Genomic DNA, 19,317 nt, shown 5'->3' with positions numbered 1-19,317 from the left:
ACTTGTTTTTTTGGAAAAAACCCGCTCATTACACTTTCTTTACCGTAAAGTTGAAAACATGTGTAAGGTTAAAACTTTTCTGAGATGCTTTATGGATTTGGCCCACACATGGGCAGTTTAACAACCTTTTTAGCTGGAGAATACTTCGAAAACTTTGCGACCGATCTTTCATATTTTAAACTCCAGTTCATTCATTTCTACAACTTACTGTAACTCCGGGTTCATCTCCATACATATCACCACGTTTTGTTTAAAGCTAAATTATATGATTTATCATTTGAACAACATTTTATATTTTTTTTCAGTTTTTTGTATTTCAGGAACAAAGACCTATTACATAGATTTATACCTTTTTAGAAATGTTTACTTTGATACTTTTATGAAATTTTGTAATTGCCTCCCTTTAATATGAAGAAATGTAAAAAGTGGGCTATTTTTTTTTTTTAGCTTTTGATATAATTTATTGTTTTATATTCAGATTTGAATACTTCAACAACCTGAAACAAATGGCAAGTATAAAAACAGCGCATAGCTTCGAAGTTCATCTATTTTCGATCTATCTTGGTTGCGCAACCGAGATAGGCAAAAAGGACTATAATAATAATTTCATAAACTTACATTTCAAATTAATTTTCGCAAAATGTGTACTTATCAATGCAAATCTTGACAACCTTAATATAAGAGTGTTTATATTCATATGTTCCCTAAGGCAAGATATTTTTATTAAATTAATACTAATATGCTAAAACGCTATCTTGGTCGGGCAACCAAATTTTATAAATACTTCCAGTGCACGCGGTATAGACCCCTTCGCCGTACTACAAACCTAGTGTCACATCGTTAGGTGTGAAATAACGACGCACCATTAACTAACCTGTCCAGTTCTGTTGAAAGTATCCTGCAAACTGCTATCTCGTGTCTGTCCGGTACACAAAATGACACATCGACTGTCGAACGTATTACTTCTTTGATTGTGATTCAAATATCTTGTTATTTTAGGTCTTTGCTTATGTCAAGTGCAATACTTCATCAAACATACGTATCATCAATATTAAATACTTTGCTTCTGCTTTTGTAATAATAAAATAAAATATACATGTACATAAATTTGCCTTGATTAAGATGGCGGTATCACCATTCGTAATTATATTAGCCTTCCGTCCGTAAGTTTCCGGTGGTTTCCGTACAATCGGAATCGGCTATTTCCGTGGTTTGGGCCGGGCCGGGCCGGGCTGGGCCGGGTTTTATTAATAACCCTATTCGATATTGTTTTAAGAATTACTTCCCCTACAAACATGGCAGCCTCCTGCGAAAAAAAAATATAGAAAACGTAAATAACTCGATCCATCTGTTCTAGCCGAGAAACAACATTCAGATTTCATTCTCGTATTTGCTTTTGTATAACACACCAATCTTTAACATGGATTCACATGCAAGGTCGAGGAGGAAAGCGCTGAAAGTGGCTGTAGGTGCTTTGTGTAAAGAAGTGGGTTTTGGAATGGCAGAGGAATCGGCTTTAGAGACATTAACTGAAATGTTACAAAGTTGTAAGTGTCAGAGACAATGTTTTAAAGCTCTCTTGGAAAATGTTGTTATTAGCCCTAATTTGTAAAAACTACGTCACTTGAACTTCTGTGTTGGCGTCAGTGTTTGGTTAAGGTTTAGCAGTATATCACAGAACACCAGATTTTTTTAACGAATGAACAGCATCTTGACACACAACTTATCTGTCCAATACATGTTTTACTGTTCTGTCCCACAAAGTTGGATACTTAAAATATTCTTAATGAGTTGTTCCCCTTTAAATAAGAATGCCATTTGTAAAGAAATAAATGTAAACAATTGTCAAAAATCATGTTTTACATAGTTATGTAAAGTTTAAACACTCGCACGATGTTGCAAATTCATCAAAACGAAGACGTGTAACAGCTTTTAAAAAATGGTGATATTTAAAGGCGCTGAACTGTCCAGAAGTGTGGCCCCTTCATGCAGTCCCTTTCCGGAATTAAATACATATATCAGTAAATTGACAATGGTTTTGTAGAATAATATAAATGTTTTATAGGCTGTTAAATTTTCAAGTAAAACAATGCTTTCTTTCTATGATTTGATGACGTTCGAACTTTTTTCTCCAAAACATGGACCTATACCTTAAAACTTTGGAAGTGGCTATTCTTACGGTCCCGTAAGAATAGCCTGCGTCTTACGGCTCTCCTGTAAGAATAGTGAAAAGCCCGCAAGTGGTTATTCCTACGGCAGTTTTGTATTACAATACATTGTACTGAAGTCATTCAACTGATATATTTTCAACCGATTTCGGAAATGAAATGTATTCACATTTGGTCATTGTGTTACAAATAAAATGTCAGGTCTGAATTGATGCAAATTAACATGCCAAGCTGATGTGTAACAAACGTCAAATATAAAACTATTAAAGGGCAATAAACATGTTTAGAGTGGTAAGAGATTTGTACTGTTGTGAAAAAATTGCATGTATATACACAAAACATAGATCAATAATTCTCTAACTGTTTTAGATGAAAACACTTGGTAAATATTATTTAGTGTTTCAATATTAATAATGTATGTAGATCTATTTACATCTACATATGTACAATCAACAATTGTTTTCCGATTTATTTAGAATAAATTTTTCAATTAAATAATTATTTTACACTTACGATAAATTCGTTGTATTAAAATTGTTTATTTATGTTACAAATGAAAGTAATCATAATTCGTACAGGAGAGCCGTAGGAATAGACACCTGCTGGCTTTTCACTATTCTTACAGGAGAGCCGTAAGAATAGCCTGCGAGACTATTCCTACGGGACCGTAAGAATAGCCGCTTCCTAAAACTTTTGCAGTGGCTAGGGGTCTGGTAAGCGGATCTCTAGACCCGGTGTCTAATGCACCTCTAGACAACCCATACAGGGCTGTCTAGAGGTCCGGATATCAATATGAATACTGAGAACGGTATTTACAAAGAGGAGACTATAGGAGAGATTGCCGTGACTTCACGCATTAAACATCTGTTTATCTGCGGGGTGGCAAAAACAATGTTTTTACACCATTTGTGTAGGGTGTCTGTGTAGCGGATCGGAATTTTTAAATTTTAATAACTTTTTTTTCCGCTCATTTATGGATTTTCAAAAATTAAAAAGTTTTGAAATACTTACAATTTTCATATTTTCTTATTCAAATTTATATCTTTTTTAAATGAATAACCGTTTTAAATGACATTTAATTTTAATAGCTCAAAACTTTTAGAAAAACACTGTAAGTTGAGTGTTCATAATTAATCCATTTTATTTCAAAATAATATTTAAAATTATTTAATAAATTGCTTGTTTTATAAGCTTTCCATTGATCAAAAAATTATTTATATAATTTGTGTTTTAAAAAAGTTTAGGCCATTAGAAAAGCATCACTTTTTACAAAAAACATGGACGTTCGGCGTCTGCCCACCAGATCTGTGTCTTATCAGTTCTAAAAATAGAAAATGCTACGGATTTGTATACAAACATGATCTCTCCTATATTTTATCTTTAAATTTAAAATTGGTAGTTGATTTCAAAAGTTTGCTCTCGTATTTTTCTCTTTGTTTTAAACACATTGTAAGTGACAGGAAACAGAAGTATTTATGTTAAAACTATAATTCTTTAATCCCGGGAAAAGTACGATCGCAAATACGATAAATAATTAATAAATAGCAATTTGTATGCCGTAATCGGAAGCTTTTATCAAATTCTTGCTATTCTCGGGACTGATAAATTAAAATGATAAACTTAATGTTTTCTTTAGTATTTAAGACATGGTCTGTGCTCATGAATTGCTGAATTCGTTTTGCTGCTCAAGTAAATAAATAACGGTGACTACCGGAAATTGCTATTAAAATTTCATATTCAATAATTATGCCTTGAACCCGAGTGAGAGCTAATTATAAATAAGATATCTACAAAAAAAAAAAATAATAGCAACTTTATGACAACTAATCATAACTACCTTATACACTGGTAATACAGTACATAATAGAACATGTATATTGATTACCAGACCTCTAGACTCTGGTTCTAGAGATCCGGCTACCGGACCCCTAACCACTTCCTAAAATTTTTGTTTATGTCCACCTTTTCTAACAAACCATATCAACTATAGCTTTGAAACTTTGCACACTTGTTCATCATCATTAGGTGACTACGTAGGCCATGAACCATAACTCTGATAAGCACTTTGCCAGGCTTATGTTATGGCCCATTATAATTTTATACTTAGAGAAAATGTTAATATTGTGATTTTCTTGGTTAAAATTTTTGCTTAGGTCCACTTTTTCCCAAATCCTCTAAGAGCTACAGCTTTGAAACTAAATGCACTTGTTTATCATCATTAGATGAGTAAGTAGACCAAGATTCTCAACTCTAACAATTAAATGCATTTTATTTGAATTATGGCTCTTTTTGTACTTTCAAAATTTGAATTTCTTTGTTATTTTTTTTTGTTTAGGTCCACTTTACTTGAATATACCAGTACTATAAAAACACTAGCTTTGAAACTTTGCAGACTTGTGTATCATTATTTGGTGAGGATGTAGGCCAAGAGCCATAAGTCTGATATGCTTTTTGTCTGAATTATGGCCCGGCCTTTTTGTACTTAGAAAATTTGAATTTCTTTTTATTTAGGTCCACTTTTTAAAAAATTTGAATTTCTTTTTATTTAGGTCCACTTTTCTTGAATTCTATAAGAGCTGTAGCTTTGAAACTTTGTACAATTGTTTATGAAATTAGATTAGTAAGTATGTCAAGAACCTGGTTACCATAACTCTCTTGCATTTTGTCAGAATTATGGGCCTTTTTAACTTAGAAAATTAGTATTTCACTGTTGTTAGCTGGACTATTCGAAGAATAGTCAAGCTATTCTACTCACCCTGGCGTCGGTGTCGGCGTCAGCGTCACACCTTGGTTAAGTTTTTGCATGCAAGTACATACAGCCATCAATTAAAGGCATATAGCTTTGAAACTTATTTTTTCTTTTTCTAGGTCAATTACCAACCTCTCTGGGTCAAGTCCCATAACTCTGACATGTATTTTGAGCAAATTATGCCCCCTTTTGGACTTAGAAAATTTTTCCAAAACTAATGCAGATATTGAATTGAAACTTCACATGTGTCTTTGGGGTTATAAAACTAGTTGATAGCAGCAAGTCCCATAACTCTGACCTTCATTTTGGCCAAATTATGCCCCTTTGGACTTAGAAATTCTGGTTAAAGTTTTGCGTGCAAGTACATACAGCTATTTCTAAAAGGCATATAGATTTGAAACTTATTTTTTCTTTTTCTAGATCAATTACCAACCTCACTGGGTCAAGTCCCATAACTCTGACATGTATTTTGAGCAAATTATGCCCCCTTTTAGACTTAGAAAATTTTGGTTAATGTTTTACATGCAAGTTATTATCTCCAAAACTGATGCAGATATTGATTTGAAACTTCACATGTGTCTTCGGGGTTATAAAACTAGTTGATAGCAGCAAGTCCCATAACTCTGACCTTCATTTTGGCCAAATTATGCCCCTTTTGGACTTAGAAAATTCTGGTTAAAGTTTTGCGTGCAAGTACATACAGCTATTTCTAAAAGGCATACAGATTTGAAACTTATTTTTCTTTTTCTAGATCAATTACTAACTCACTGGATCAAGTCCCATAACTCTTAACATGTATTTTGAGCAAATTATTCCCCTTTTTGGACTTAGAAATCCTGGTTAAAGTTTTGCGTGCAAGTACACACGGCAATTACTAAAAGGCATATAGATTTGAAGATTTGAAACATATTTTTTCTTTTTCTAGATCAATTACCAACCTCACTGGGTCAAGTCCCATAACTCTGGCATGTATTTTGGGCAAATTATGCCCCCTTTTGGACTTTGAAAATTCTGGTTAAAGTTTTACCAAAACTAATGCAGATATTGAATTGAAACTTCACATGTGCCTTCGGGGTTATAAAACTAGTTGATAGCAGCAAGTCCCATAACTGATATGCATTTTGGTCAAATTATGCCCCCTTTTGAACTTAAAACTCTTTTGATATTTAACCTTTTTGGGTAATATTTTCCTGCTTCTGGGACAATATTTCGAATAGTCGAGCTTGGCTGTCTTACGGACAGCTCTTGTTTTTAGTTACAGTTCACTTTTATTGAATACTTACTTTACCTTTGAAACTTCATACATATTTTTATCATCAGTTAAAATGAGTAAGAAGGCCAAGTACCATAACTGTTTTCTGGCATATTGTCCAGCACTTGCATATGAGCTATGACACTTGCAGGTTGTGTTTGACTTTGAAAATTTTATTGAAGTTTTGCATGCAAGATGTTATTATTACCATAATAAAATTTAAATTTGTATTAAATTATAATAAGATAACTCAGTTACGTAAGTCTTGCCAAGTTATTGCCCTTGTTTCACTTAGAAGTTGTTGGTTAGTTGAGTAGCTGTCTTACAGAGAGCTGTTATTGATTAAATTTGCTCTATTCTTAATATGTAACTATGTAACTATACTTTTTTGCGGAACTTTAAGGCTATCATCTTTCATTATTTCATTTTGCTCTTCATCTTAAAATATTAATATTGAATGAGCACAAATAAAATGGTAGATGAGTGGGTAAAACAGAAAAATCCAACCTTAACAAAAAGTATTTCTATCAATTAGAAAGCACATCATTATCATCATCATCATCATCTTTAGTGATTGCCTCCCTCCATGTGGACCAGGAGTATATTCGCATTTGGGTAAAACTATTTTACACATGAACAGCAAGCAGGACTGAATTCTTCCAAATAAAAGTTCCTCTATATACAGTAAGATAAAATCTGATAAAAACATCTCTGAGTCTAATAAGTGTGTTGATTGGCCAGGACAAGTTGGAAACCTTCCACGGTTGTCTGAACAACAGCAGTTTGAGGAGTTAACAATGTATTTTCCTTAAAATAGGATAAGTAGTTCAATCAAAATGATCAGTCCCCTAAGTATTTAACCTTGTGAAAGTGACTGTAAGTAGATCTCTTGCTTGACTGCCATAATGCAACTGATTAATGCTACGGTATATGAAATTGATATCCATAATGAGACAGCTTCACACACATGATTGTTTAATTTTTATGTTGAAGACAATGTCTCCTTCCTTATTTGTATGATTTTTTTTTAATCTGTGTCTTATCTAATCTATATTATTTTGGGATGAGATTTTCATTCTAAATACAATTGTTGCTTTCCACAGTAGAGTGTGTCATGACATATACGGTATTCAAGGTAAATGTCAGGTGAGTGGCTTAGGGCCACCATAGCCTGCAAAGTTTGTGTTGGAATTAATGTATTGAAGTGATCAGTCTGCATATATGTTAGAGTTTTTCTCATTTCAGTAATTACAGAAACTGGTAAGAGTACAAAGGCTTACACAGAATTAAGTGGTCGCACAGAGGTTCTAGTGACTGATGTTATAACAGCACTTATTGATCAAGGTAAGGCACAAAGTCCTGCTAGGTTTTGGCGTTAACTTGTGTAGGACAAAACCCTTCCCATTCAAATTTCAGTGCAAACAAAACCCAGCTTCGGCTTAAATATCAAGGTGGATAAAACCTCTTCCATGATTGTAAACAGATAGAAAAAAACTTGTGCCCCTGTGTTCCAGAACCATTAATGAAAATAGAAGGGTTAAAGTTCCCAAGAGGGGTTTTGTCTGCTCTGAATTTTTATGGAAAAGTTTTCATCCACCTTGTCATTTTAACAGGAGAGTGTTTTCTCCAATCTGTTAAAACAATTGGAGTGGTTTTATCCTCTTTATCAAAAGTCAGTAGGGATGGCCTTATGCTCCCGGTATAGACAGGTAAACTGTATAAACAGTGCGAGGAATGTGCACCTTTATGTTTTAAATTTATATCGTGAATAAGTTTGTTGGATAGAAGGAGCTACCTCTCCAGACCTTGTCTGCTTCATTTGATCCGATAGTACAGTGAGTACATGTTAGGGCTGTCATCGATAGAAACGATATCGATGTATCAACTATTCTTTTTTGTCGATCGATTATCGATTCCCATTTTCAAAAATCGATATTTTACAGGGAGAAAAAACTACCCAAATAAACACTCAGACTCTAAAAAACAACTGAAGTTCACAAAGTTGTAAATTTGGATGAATGCAGAAAAGGAGTGAAGGCAAAATAAAAATGAAAGATGTTATTAATTTTTATGTATTTTTTTATTTCATAAATACAAATACAACACAATCAAACAGAAATATGGAAAGTAGGCAATAAAACTTAAAATAGCATTTACAGGAAGGTATATAGTATTATATGAACAAATAGGTCGTTAATCTAACTTAATAATCAATATATCGATGTATCGTCGATATTTGTCTTCTGATATATCGGTATCGTCGATACGCCTAAGACCCAATCAATGACAGCCCTAGTACATGTACATTGTATGTACTGAAAACTGTTATTGTAGGCACTGGAACTAAACATACAAACTTCAGGTAAGTACTGTCTGTTTTAGATATATGTGTAGCTAACTGCATCAAAGTATACAGTCTGAAAAAATATTTGAAATATCATTTTCTGAAAAAGAGTTATTTGAGCTGAAAAAAATGATCCTGGTTAAATATTTGAAAAAAAAATGGAGACAACTCTGCTAAAACTTTATTGTAGCTTAGGTGACTGTGTACATAGTACCTCATGCAAACCATGCACTTTTTACCTCTAGGCAGGAAAAAATCATGCATAATTACTGTACATGTATTGGTTAGCACTTTGTATAGAAAATTATGTAAAGATCAAATCGTTTAATGCCTTAGGGAAAGTATGACATTTTTTGTGGTGAAATTTGTCTACAAACAGATGTTAAAACCCACAGAATTTCACAAGGTAAAATATGTTGAGAAAGCTATTGCTGGAAAGCGAACAATCTCTGCTACCAATATAGATGCGTCAAAGTATGGGAAAAATATCAAGAAATATGAGAAAATTAAAGAAAACATTTTCAGGACTGTTAGATTCAGGACTGTGTTATCCTGTATAGCAGGTAACATAGATATCTTACTTTTCCATTGCATTGATATAACAGGGACAGGATTATGATTTGATCATTTGAAAGCAAGACGAAGTTACATGTAGTATTAAGTTTGTTTTTAGCTTGACTAGACAAAGTATATGGAGAACTATCCTACTAGACCTAGTGTTGGCGTACTTCTACGTCCACACCTTGGTAAAGTTTTGATGCAACTTAACTTTATCTCTGTAATTGCTTGATGGATTTACTTTGAACTTGAAATAGTTATTCCTCATCATCACTCACATCATATAACACAAGGACCATAAATCTTGCACCAATATTTCATGAATTACCCCCACCCACAATTTCAGGTTAAAGTTTTGGTGCACTTGCACTCTGTCTCTGTTATTGCTAAATGGATTTGATTCAAACTTAAAAAGGTGCTGTCTCCTGTGACAGCTCTTGTTCATTTACTTGCACTTGAGTCTATTATAAGCTATACTATGGGCAATATTTTCAAATGTGTATGTATTTGAGCTTTTATATGAGCAGTCCAGAAATTGCTACACATATATATTGTTATATTTAAATAAATATTTTTTTCAGGAATAAATGTAGAGTCTATCCCAGCCCATGCTGTCAGACAGAATAAATCAGTCTTCATCCCACGTGAGTTTGTTTTTTAGTTTGACCCTTACAGAAGAAAAAGGCCTGCTGCGTACTCTTGCTGTGTACATACAGCATATATGATGCGTACATGATGTGTACTGAAATCAAGGGCTTTAAATAGTAGGCAGGATATACACCGCACATACACCGATAGTACGTTTGTAGTACACTTTTGACATGCAAATGAGCTCTGCCGCGTACTACTTGCTGCGTACATGCTGTGGACTACATAGTACACATGATGTACGCTGGAGGAATTTAGTATGCGGGAAATAGTACGCAGCATGTACGCGGCACATACACTTTTCACATGCAAATCAGCCTGCGGTGTACTACCCCTGCGGCGTACATGCTGTGTACTCCTGCGGCGTACATGCTGTGTACTCCTGGCCCGAGTCCTGCGGCGTACATGTTCTGTACTCCTGCTGCATACATGCTGTGTACTCTTGTGGCGAAACTGCTGTGATAATGTAAATTCCTTACCCCACCAACTTTTATATGCAAATGCTGATCATTTGGACAGAAAAAAACAGAAAAAAGATCAGTGACATGCATCAATAAGTATTTGCCCTTACCAAAATAATGTAGATTGATGTTACCAAATAAATTAGTATGCTTTTCTTCATCCACTTTTCAATGAAATAAATCAATTTTTGTAGCATGTAATTTGGTAAACATTTGAAGAAAATGGCATAACTGCATCAAGGGGAAACAACTTTAATGCAACTAAATATAAGTGTTATGATTTATTATAGACGATGTGTGCGTAGTATATATTTATTTTGATTAAAATCCATCTGAGAACAAACTAGGACTGGAATTATATAAGCATTAATACACTTTTACGTCCGTAAAAAGTAGCGCACCAACAAATTTTGGATTGATTTTTTCCAATGGGGCGAGCACAACTATTCTATGCTATTAAGATAAAAGTTACTCGGAAATCAAGTTCTTGCTTCCAAAAAAAAAAAAAAATGTACAAATCCTTCCTGCATGAAGTGTACTTCAGACTTTTACCTAAAAAAATTCAAAGTATAAACACCAAAAGAAAATGAACAAGTCCCTCCCGCGTATATGAAGTTTACTTCAGACTTTAACTTACAAAAAAAAACTAAGTATAAATGCCAAAAGAAATTGTACAAGTCTTTCCTGCGTATATGAAGTGTACTGCACAAATTTCAAAGTATCTGCGGTGTACATGCAGTGTACTATTTTCTTGTACAAGTCCCTCATGCGTACATGCAGTGTACTCCTTAAATTTTCAGAGTCTGTGCTGCGTACCTGAAGTGTACTAGTGACCTCCTGCGTACATGCTGTGTACTCGTCGAAATAGTATGCGGCATGTACGCGGCATGCGGTGTATGTAAAATGTACTCCTCTGGCGTACTACTGTGTTCGCGGCATATACACAGCAAATACGCAGCATGTACGCCACAGAGGCTTGTTTCTGTAAGGGGACTGTTCAAAGTATAGGTAGAGCTATTGGACTCACCTGTGTGTCGGCTTCACAATTTGGTTAAGTTTTATATGTAAGCTGGTATCCCAGTAACCACTAATAGGAATGGATTGAAACTTCACACACTTATTCACTGTGATAAACTGACTTACATTGCACAGGTTCCATAACTCTGTTTTGCATTTTTACAAAATTATGCCCCTTTTTCAACTTAGCAGGTTTTTGGTTGAAGGAAAAACTTAAAAAAATCTTCTTGACAAAGTCCAAAACCACAAGGGGTAGAGCCTTGATTTTTGGCATGTGACATCATCTAATGGTCCTCTATGAAGATTGTTCAAATTGTGCCCCTGGAGTGAAAAGAAGCCCCGCCCCGGGGGTCCCATGTTTTACATAGACTTATATTATTATAGGAAAAAACCTTAAAAATCTTCTTGTCTAAAACCACATGATGTAGGCCTTTGATATTTGGTATGTAGCATTGCCTTGTGGTTCTCTACCAAAATTGTTCAAATTATGCTCCTGGGATGAAAAGAGGCCCTGCCCCGGTGGGGGGGGTCTCAAGTTTTACATAGACTTATATAGGAAAAACTTCAAAAATCTTCTTGTCTGAAACTGCAAGGCCTAGGCTTTTGATATCTTGTATGTTGCATTGCTTTGTGGTCCTCTGCCAAAATTATTCAAATTTTGCCCCTGGTGTGAAAAGAGGCCCTGTCCCAGGGGGTCTCAAGTTTTACATAGACTTATATAGGAAAAAGCTTTAAAAATCTTCTTGCCTGAAACTGCAAGGCATAGGCTTTTGATATTTGGTATGTTGCCTTACCTAGTGTTCCTCTACCAAAATTAAAAAGAGGCTCCACCCTGGGGGTCACTTGTTATGCGAGTTATATAGGAAAAAATACTTCAAAGATTATCAGATCATATTTCCTAGACTGTTTAATTATAATTACCTGATGACCCCAAGTGATTAGGGGGTCACTTGATTGTGACCTTGACCTACTGACCTGCTTTCTTGTTTTTTTAGCTCACCTGTCACAAAGTGACAAGGTGAGCTTTTGTGATCACGCGGTGTCCGTCGTCCGTCCGTCCGTCCGTAAACTTTTGCTTGTGACCACTCTAGAGGTCACATTTTTCATGGGATCTTTATGAAAGTTGGTCAGAATGTTCATCTTGATGATATCTAGGTCAAGTTCGAAACTGGGTCACGTGCCATCAAAAACTAGGTCAGTAGGTCTAAAAATAGAAAAACCTTGTGACCTCTCTAGAGGCCATATATTTCACAAGATCTTGATGAAAATTGGTCAGATTGCTCACCTTGATGATATCTAGGTAAAGTTCGAAACTGGGTCATGTGCGATCAAAAACTAGGTCAGTAGGTCTAAAAATAGAAAAACCTTGTGACCTCTCTAAAAGCCATATATTTCACAAGATCTTCATGAAAATTGGTCAGATTGTTCAACTTGATGATATCTAGGTCAAGTTCGAAACTGGGTCACGTGCCGTCAAAAACTAGGTCAGTGGGTCTAAAAATAGAAAAACCTTGTGACCTCTCTAGAGGCCATATATTTCACAAGATCTTCATGAAAATTGGTCAGAATGTTCATCTTGATGATATCTAGGTCAAGTTTGAAACTGGATCACGTGCCGTCAAAAACTAGGTCAGTAGGTCAAATAATAGAAAAACCTTTTGACCTCTCTAAAGGCCATATTTTTCATGGGATCTGTATGAAAGTTGGTCTGAATGTTCATCTTGATGATATCTAGGTCAACATTGAAACTGGGTTAACTGCGGTCAAAAACTAGGTCAGTAGGTCTAAAAATAGAAAAACCTTGTGACCTTCATGAAAATTGGTCAGAATGTTCACCTTGATGATATCTAGGTCAAGTTTGAAAGTGGGTCACATGCCATCAAAAACTAGGTCAGTAGGTCAAATAATAAAAAAACCTTGTGACCTCTCTAGGGCCATATTTTTCATGGGATCTGTATGAAAATTGGTCTGAATGTTCACCTTGATGATATCTAGGTCAAGTTCGAAACAGGGTCATGTGCGGTCAAAAACTAGGCCAGTAGGTCTAAAAATAGAAAAACCTTGTGACCTCTCTACAGGCCACACTTTTCATGGGATCTGTATGAAAGTTGGTCTGAATGTTCATCTTGATGATATCTAGGTCAAGCTTGAAACTGGGTCACGTGCCTTAAAAAAATAGGTCAGTAGGTCAAATAATAAAAAAAACCTTGTGATCTCTCTAGAGGCCATACTTTTCATGGGATCTGTATGAAAGTTGGTCTGAATGTTCATCTTGATGATATCTAGGTCAAGTTTGAAACTGGGTCAACTGTGGTCAAAAACTAGGTCAGTAGGTCTAAAATTATTAAAATCTTTTGACCTCTCTAGAGGCCATATTTTTCAACGGATCTTCATGAAAATTGATCTGAATGTTCAACTTGATGATATCTAAGTCAGTTTTGAAACTGGGTCACGTGCGGTCAAAAACTAGGCTAGTAGGTATAAAAATAGAAAAACCTTGTGACCTCTTTAGAGGCCATATTTTTCATGAGATCTTCATGAAAATTAGTGAGAATGTTCAACTTGATGATATCTAGGACAAGTTCAAAACAGGGTCACGTACCTTCAAAAACTAGGTCAATAGGTCAAATAATAGAAAAACCTTTTGACCTCTCTAGGGACCATATTTTTCAATAGATCTTCATGAAAATTGGTCAGAATTTTTATCTTGATAATATCTAGGTCAAATTCAAAACTGGGTCACATGAGCTCAAAAACTAGGTCACTATGTCAAATAATAGAAAAAACGATGTCATACTCAAAACTGGGTCATGTGGAAAGAGGTGAGCAATTCAGGACCATCATGGTCCTCTTGTTTAAGATACAGCCTTGAAAACAGTTTTGCACACCGATCTTAAAACTGACTTTCAGTGACCATGAATGTGACCTACTGACCTACTTTCTTAATATTTTAGCATCAGTTTGCCATTTGAAACATGTGGCTCATATTACTCAGGTGAGCGATCAAGGGTCATCGTTACCCTCTTGTTACAAAATTATGTCCCTTTTTCAGCTTAGCAGGTTTTTGGTTAAGTTTTTGTATGTAAACTGGTTTCTCAGTAACCACTAATGGGAATGGATTTTAAACTTTACACACTTGTTCACTGTGATGTTCTAATATTCACTGCACAGGGTTTATAACTCTGCTTTACATATTTACAAAATTATGTCCTGTTACTGACTTAGCAATTTTTGGTTTAGTTTTTGTATGTAAGCTGGTAAGTCAGTACCCACTAATGGGAATGGATTGAAACTTAACACACATATCAACTTTGGTGAGCTGACATGCATTCTACTTCTACAAGTTACATGACTCTCTATTACATTTTTACAAAATTGTTCCCCTTTTTCAACTTATATATTAATTCAGTTGACAAGGCTGTTGAATAGTCAAGAATTGCTGTCCTCCTACAGCTTTTGTTTAATTTTAAAAATTCCATTTTTATGTAATTTCACAACTTTTTAGAAGACAGACCCCAATGTCCTTTAGGACGTTTTTCAGACATTGATGGACAACTTGGTAGAACAACCACCTTTTCACAGGTCAACTTATTGGTTAACTCATGTAAAAGAATTTGAATCCATTGCAAGGCTTGAATACACGATGCTTACATTGTGTGGAAAGTGTGTGAAAGTATTTGACATTATTATTTGGTCATGATGGTCCCTTATCAATCAGGACCTTTTAAACACAAATATTTTTCAATATTGTAGATCATGTATGTTAACCATGTTTAACATTCTATGTCTATGCAAGGTAGCCATCAAATATTCAACAATTTTTTGTATCAAAATTTTACATTAAAATTGGCATGTCATGTTTGTTCAGTAGATACTGTTACTTGGGTTCAGTGGTTTACAAATTAAAACACTAGCAAGACCTGTGTTACACTTAAGACTTGTTATATAACTTATGCTTTAACTTTGTTTCTTGTGGAGAAGTTGTCAGCTAGTTGCATAGAATTGAAAGTATACTGGTTTGAAACCAAGAGATGCTTTGAATGTTTCTGACTCACATTACATTGGTTTGATGAAAACAGAGTGTATGAATTGAGCAAATATTTCGATCCATTGGATTTCGATTCAAGCTCATCAGATGGAGTGCCACATCAAAGGTAAAAGCAACTAGTAATGTTTTAATGATCTTCATTGTGAGTTTTTCAGGGCCTCCCCTGGGTCTTATAAAGTTGTAGCCACTTTTTGAGAGAAAGTGCCAAATTGAATCTGAATTACTGAAATTTTGCCACATTTTAATAAAATTCTTGTCGCCACTTTCAAAAATCTGTAGCCAGTTCTTTGAATTTGTAGCATTTGCTACATTGGCGAATGGCAGAGGAGGCCCTGGTTTTTGCCTTCTTCTTGCATGTCAAAAGTGTTGTAAACAAATCTAAAATATTATACTGGTGTTTTTTTTGTAATTTCTAGTAACAGATTGTTCTCAATTTACAGCTGGTCAGAGTTTGCCACAGCCCACACAGAAGGTATTATCGGCAGGTGAGAAACAGAATCATCCGACGCATATACCTGACCATTTGCCACCCTTTCCAGACCCTCACACTTACATACGTACAGAGGTATGGTCTGTAAAATGAACTGTATTTTAATAGAAGTCCAGTTTTTATAATGCAGGGAAATACCGCTCACTCAAGTGTTGACTGTGGGAAATACCGCTCACTCAAGTGTTGACTGCTAAGGCAGCAGCATGACTTTAGCTGTTCATATAGTCTCCCCGAGTTTTCTTCATATATATTTTAAGTTTGGATTGCTTGAAACACCCAGTGCCATGATCATTTTGCCAATTCTCTTTCGACTTTGAGTGATCAGTATTTTACTGTAACTTGTTGTTCCTTCCCCTGCTAAATTTCTATAATGAACTTGTCCACACGCATACATTTAGACGGGGTGACCCCTGACTATAAACCAATGCAAATGCGACTTTCGTTTTCAAGTTTAGCCTGTTTATGACGTCATTTTCTGTGTTGTCAAAAACATACGTATGCTTTTTGAGATTGCATAAAAATGTGTCGGCAGTCCTAAGGATATTAGGAAAAAAAATTCTTTTCTAAAAATGAATGGTTTTTTTTTTACATTTTTAACACATTTGTACGAAAACAGACGTTTGAGACAAAAAGTAGGTATAAAAAATGCATTTTAGGAAATCTGTATATCCTTTCTGCGGCCGTAACATGGTAAAACGTATTAGCATCTGATGCCCCTTTCACGCTTCCATAGAATCAACATTTATTACACAAAATTCATTTTGAAAATATTTCTGAAATGTCTAGGTCTGCAGCTCTCAAATACAGAAATATCTTACATCGGAGGCATATAATGACACTTTCAGACAACACCAAAAAGGACCTTTTGAACGATTTGATGAAGTTCCATAAATGTCCATATACCCTTGCTCCGTTACGGACCCCTGTGGGATTTGTGTTTATTCAGAGTTCAAATATTTTTTGGTAGATGAAAAGTTGACATGTTGTGCTAAAGCCCAGGTATTTTCAAATTGTTAGAAAGTGCTGAAAATTGACTCCCCATTAGCAAAAAAAAAAAAGAAGTCCACATGCATACATTTAGACGATGTGACCCCTGACTATAGACCAATGCAAATGTGACTTTCCTTTTCAAGTTTAGCCTGTTTACTTTCATTTTCTTTACTTCGGAAAAAGCTGAAGGTCGTCTGACATCATTTTCTGTGTTGTCAAAAACATACGTATGCTTGGCGAGATTGCATAAAAATGTACCGGCAGTCCTTAGGATATATTGGTTGCTTTTTCAGTCTCATAAACAGCCAGTGTCAGAGTACCAGCTGATACGAGAGAAAGTGGCATCCTACAAACGTGACACAGAGAGAGCACTGACCAGATACGTTGCTAAGACTGGTTTCACACAGAGCTTGTTCAAGGATGATACATCTTCATTCCCATGTGAGTTATTCTTTTTTCAGTTGTGCTTAAATTCATAAATGAAGTTATTCACATGTATATTGATTTGTACAGTAAGTGAGTTCCCTCCCCTGATTTGATTTATGCTCTTTTCAGGTATTTTCAAAAAAATTTACATTATTATTATTATACCAGATTTATATAGCGCCCTTTTCATGATAAACACGTTCAAAGGCGCTTTACATATACTGCAGCCACACGGCGCGAAATCATCCTGTACTAGTACAGGCACAGAGCGATCTGACCAGAGGGACAGAGTGAGATAAAGCCCCCAGAACAGACGGAGAGAACTTTTCAGATACAGAAGTGTCCGGCTAACTTAGCCTAGCTCTTTTCGAATAGACAGTCTGGTTCTTTAACGTGCCCAGAGTATAGCACCGATACACGCGAAGCCATCTTTCCTGGGAAGATCCAGTACAGGCTTCTAGTTAGGTGGGAGACACTTGAGAGCATCTCAGAAATTTCCAGTGCCTGGACCGGGATTCGAACCCCGGACCTCTGGATTGACAGTCAAGCGTGTTACCACTAGACCATCGGCCCACCCATACATCAAGTTCATCATCATCTGCAACAGGTTCTAAGGGATGCATTCTGTAGATGTACAGTTGGCTAGATTGTTACTTAATTTTCCAGGCTGTAATAGGTTGTAGGTCTTCTATCCTTCCTGAATGTACTGGTTGTGGATATTTAGATTTGATGAATTAACATTCTAAACTCTCCTATTTTCAACCAATATGCACTAAAACCAGCCAATATGCCTAAATTACCTCTGTTATGGCTAGAAAAGTTACCATTTTAGCCATAAAATGAAATAAAAATTTGACATATCAACAGTATTGATTTTGTCAGTGTCTTTAAACACTAGAATTCAAATTTTGATTTTCTTTCTCATTTGTTTCAGTGATAGCAGTGCAGCCCCATCCTCACCCCTATCTGATGGCTCTCCTACCAAAGGACCATGATCTAGACACCCTGGAGCCCTCAGATATTCCAAGTGTGAAACAGAATGAGGGTATAACCTCGAGAACTGAAGATACAGAGTCAGGGCAGAATAAAACTGAAAGCATAGACACTGATGCGATAGACAATCCTTACCTGCTTCCAATTAAAATGCCGAGATATAAAAAGTTAAGACTTTCATAGTGTTTAAATCCTACTGTATAATATCTTTGTGAATTGAAAATAAGAAGGGAATCCTAAAATGAAATGAAAGAGGTAATATAAAAGATGAAGGAATACACAGAACATGTGATAGCAACAGGTGAAAGAAAAGCAAAGTTTATTCAGTTGTTTTCTGCCATACCAGCATAATGCTACCTGAAGAATAATTCTGGTACCTGGCTGCTGTTGGCTGGTCCCAGTGATGTTTCAGATGTTACATGTACCATAAGACATTGTACAGATGTGCTCACACCTTTGTGTTCAGTCTTATAGTAGCTTCTGAATTATTTAGTCAGTTCCTTATTAGACATGACTAGCCAGCTGATTTTTGTCTTGTGTGAACTGGTATGAAGACAGTAACCAATTTTTACATAACATAAATATGAATTCAAAAATCCTTGGATTGCATGCAATTGTCCATATATTTCTAAAGAAATTATAATATTGTAACCAAAAGTTCATTGTTGCAAGCATTTACTATTTTTATATATAAGAAGATTTTGTGATCAAGGAAATGACAATGTAACTCTTCATAGACAAAGGGACATTATAAAACTGAATATTTTCTATTTGTGGGTATTTCATTTTACATTCAGTAGTGATTTGTATTCAATGTGGCAGCATGAGCCCTGGATTGCTAATCAGTGGTCCAATAAACTGTTTGCTAAAAGTTTAGAACATGCAGAACAATCCAATAAAATATTTAAGGCCCAGGACTTTATCGTACCTTGGGCCTACAATGCCAAACCGCTATAATAGCAGTTTCTATCACTGGGACAGTGTAAGTATACCCGTATTGTCAGCTTCACTATGTTATGTGAACTGGAACAATATTGTAACTCTCACCAACATGTTCAGAGTACTCCTGACCACTGGTGTTTTGATTTTGTGAGCTAACAGCAATTTTCATGTGAACAGAAAATAGAGTCTAGTTTTCCCAACATTTCTATTTGGCAATATGATGGTTGATCA

The 19,317-nt window shown here is 35.3% G+C and overlaps 1 protein-coding gene across 1 annotated transcript; it reads left to right on the top strand.

Moving 5' to 3' along the window:
- The first annotated feature begins 1,275 nt into the window (after positions 1-1,275).
- LOC123536668 (transcription initiation factor TFIID subunit 8-like) lies at positions 1,276-18,914 on the top strand. The gene is made up of 6 exons (XM_053528098.1): positions 1,276-1,547; positions 7,415-7,513; positions 9,653-9,715; positions 15,686-15,810; positions 17,019-17,166; positions 18,086-18,914. The coding sequence occupies exons 1-6, from the start codon at positions 1,421-1,423 to the stop codon at positions 18,325-18,327; spliced, it is 804 nt and encodes a 267-aa protein (XP_053384073.1). The 5' UTR covers positions 1,276-1,420; the 3' UTR covers positions 18,328-18,914.
- Positions 18,915-19,317: the final 403 nt, after the last annotated feature.

The sequence above is a fragment of the Mercenaria mercenaria genome, chromosome 17 (assembly GCF_021730395.1).
Source record: "Mercenaria mercenaria strain notata chromosome 17, MADL_Memer_1, whole genome shotgun sequence".
In the NCBI taxonomy this organism is placed as follows: domain Eukaryota; kingdom Metazoa; phylum Mollusca; class Bivalvia; order Venerida; family Veneridae; genus Mercenaria; species Mercenaria mercenaria.
The sequence above is the reverse complement of the archived record's forward strand: the minus strand, read 5'-3'. Positions and strand labels throughout refer to the sequence as shown.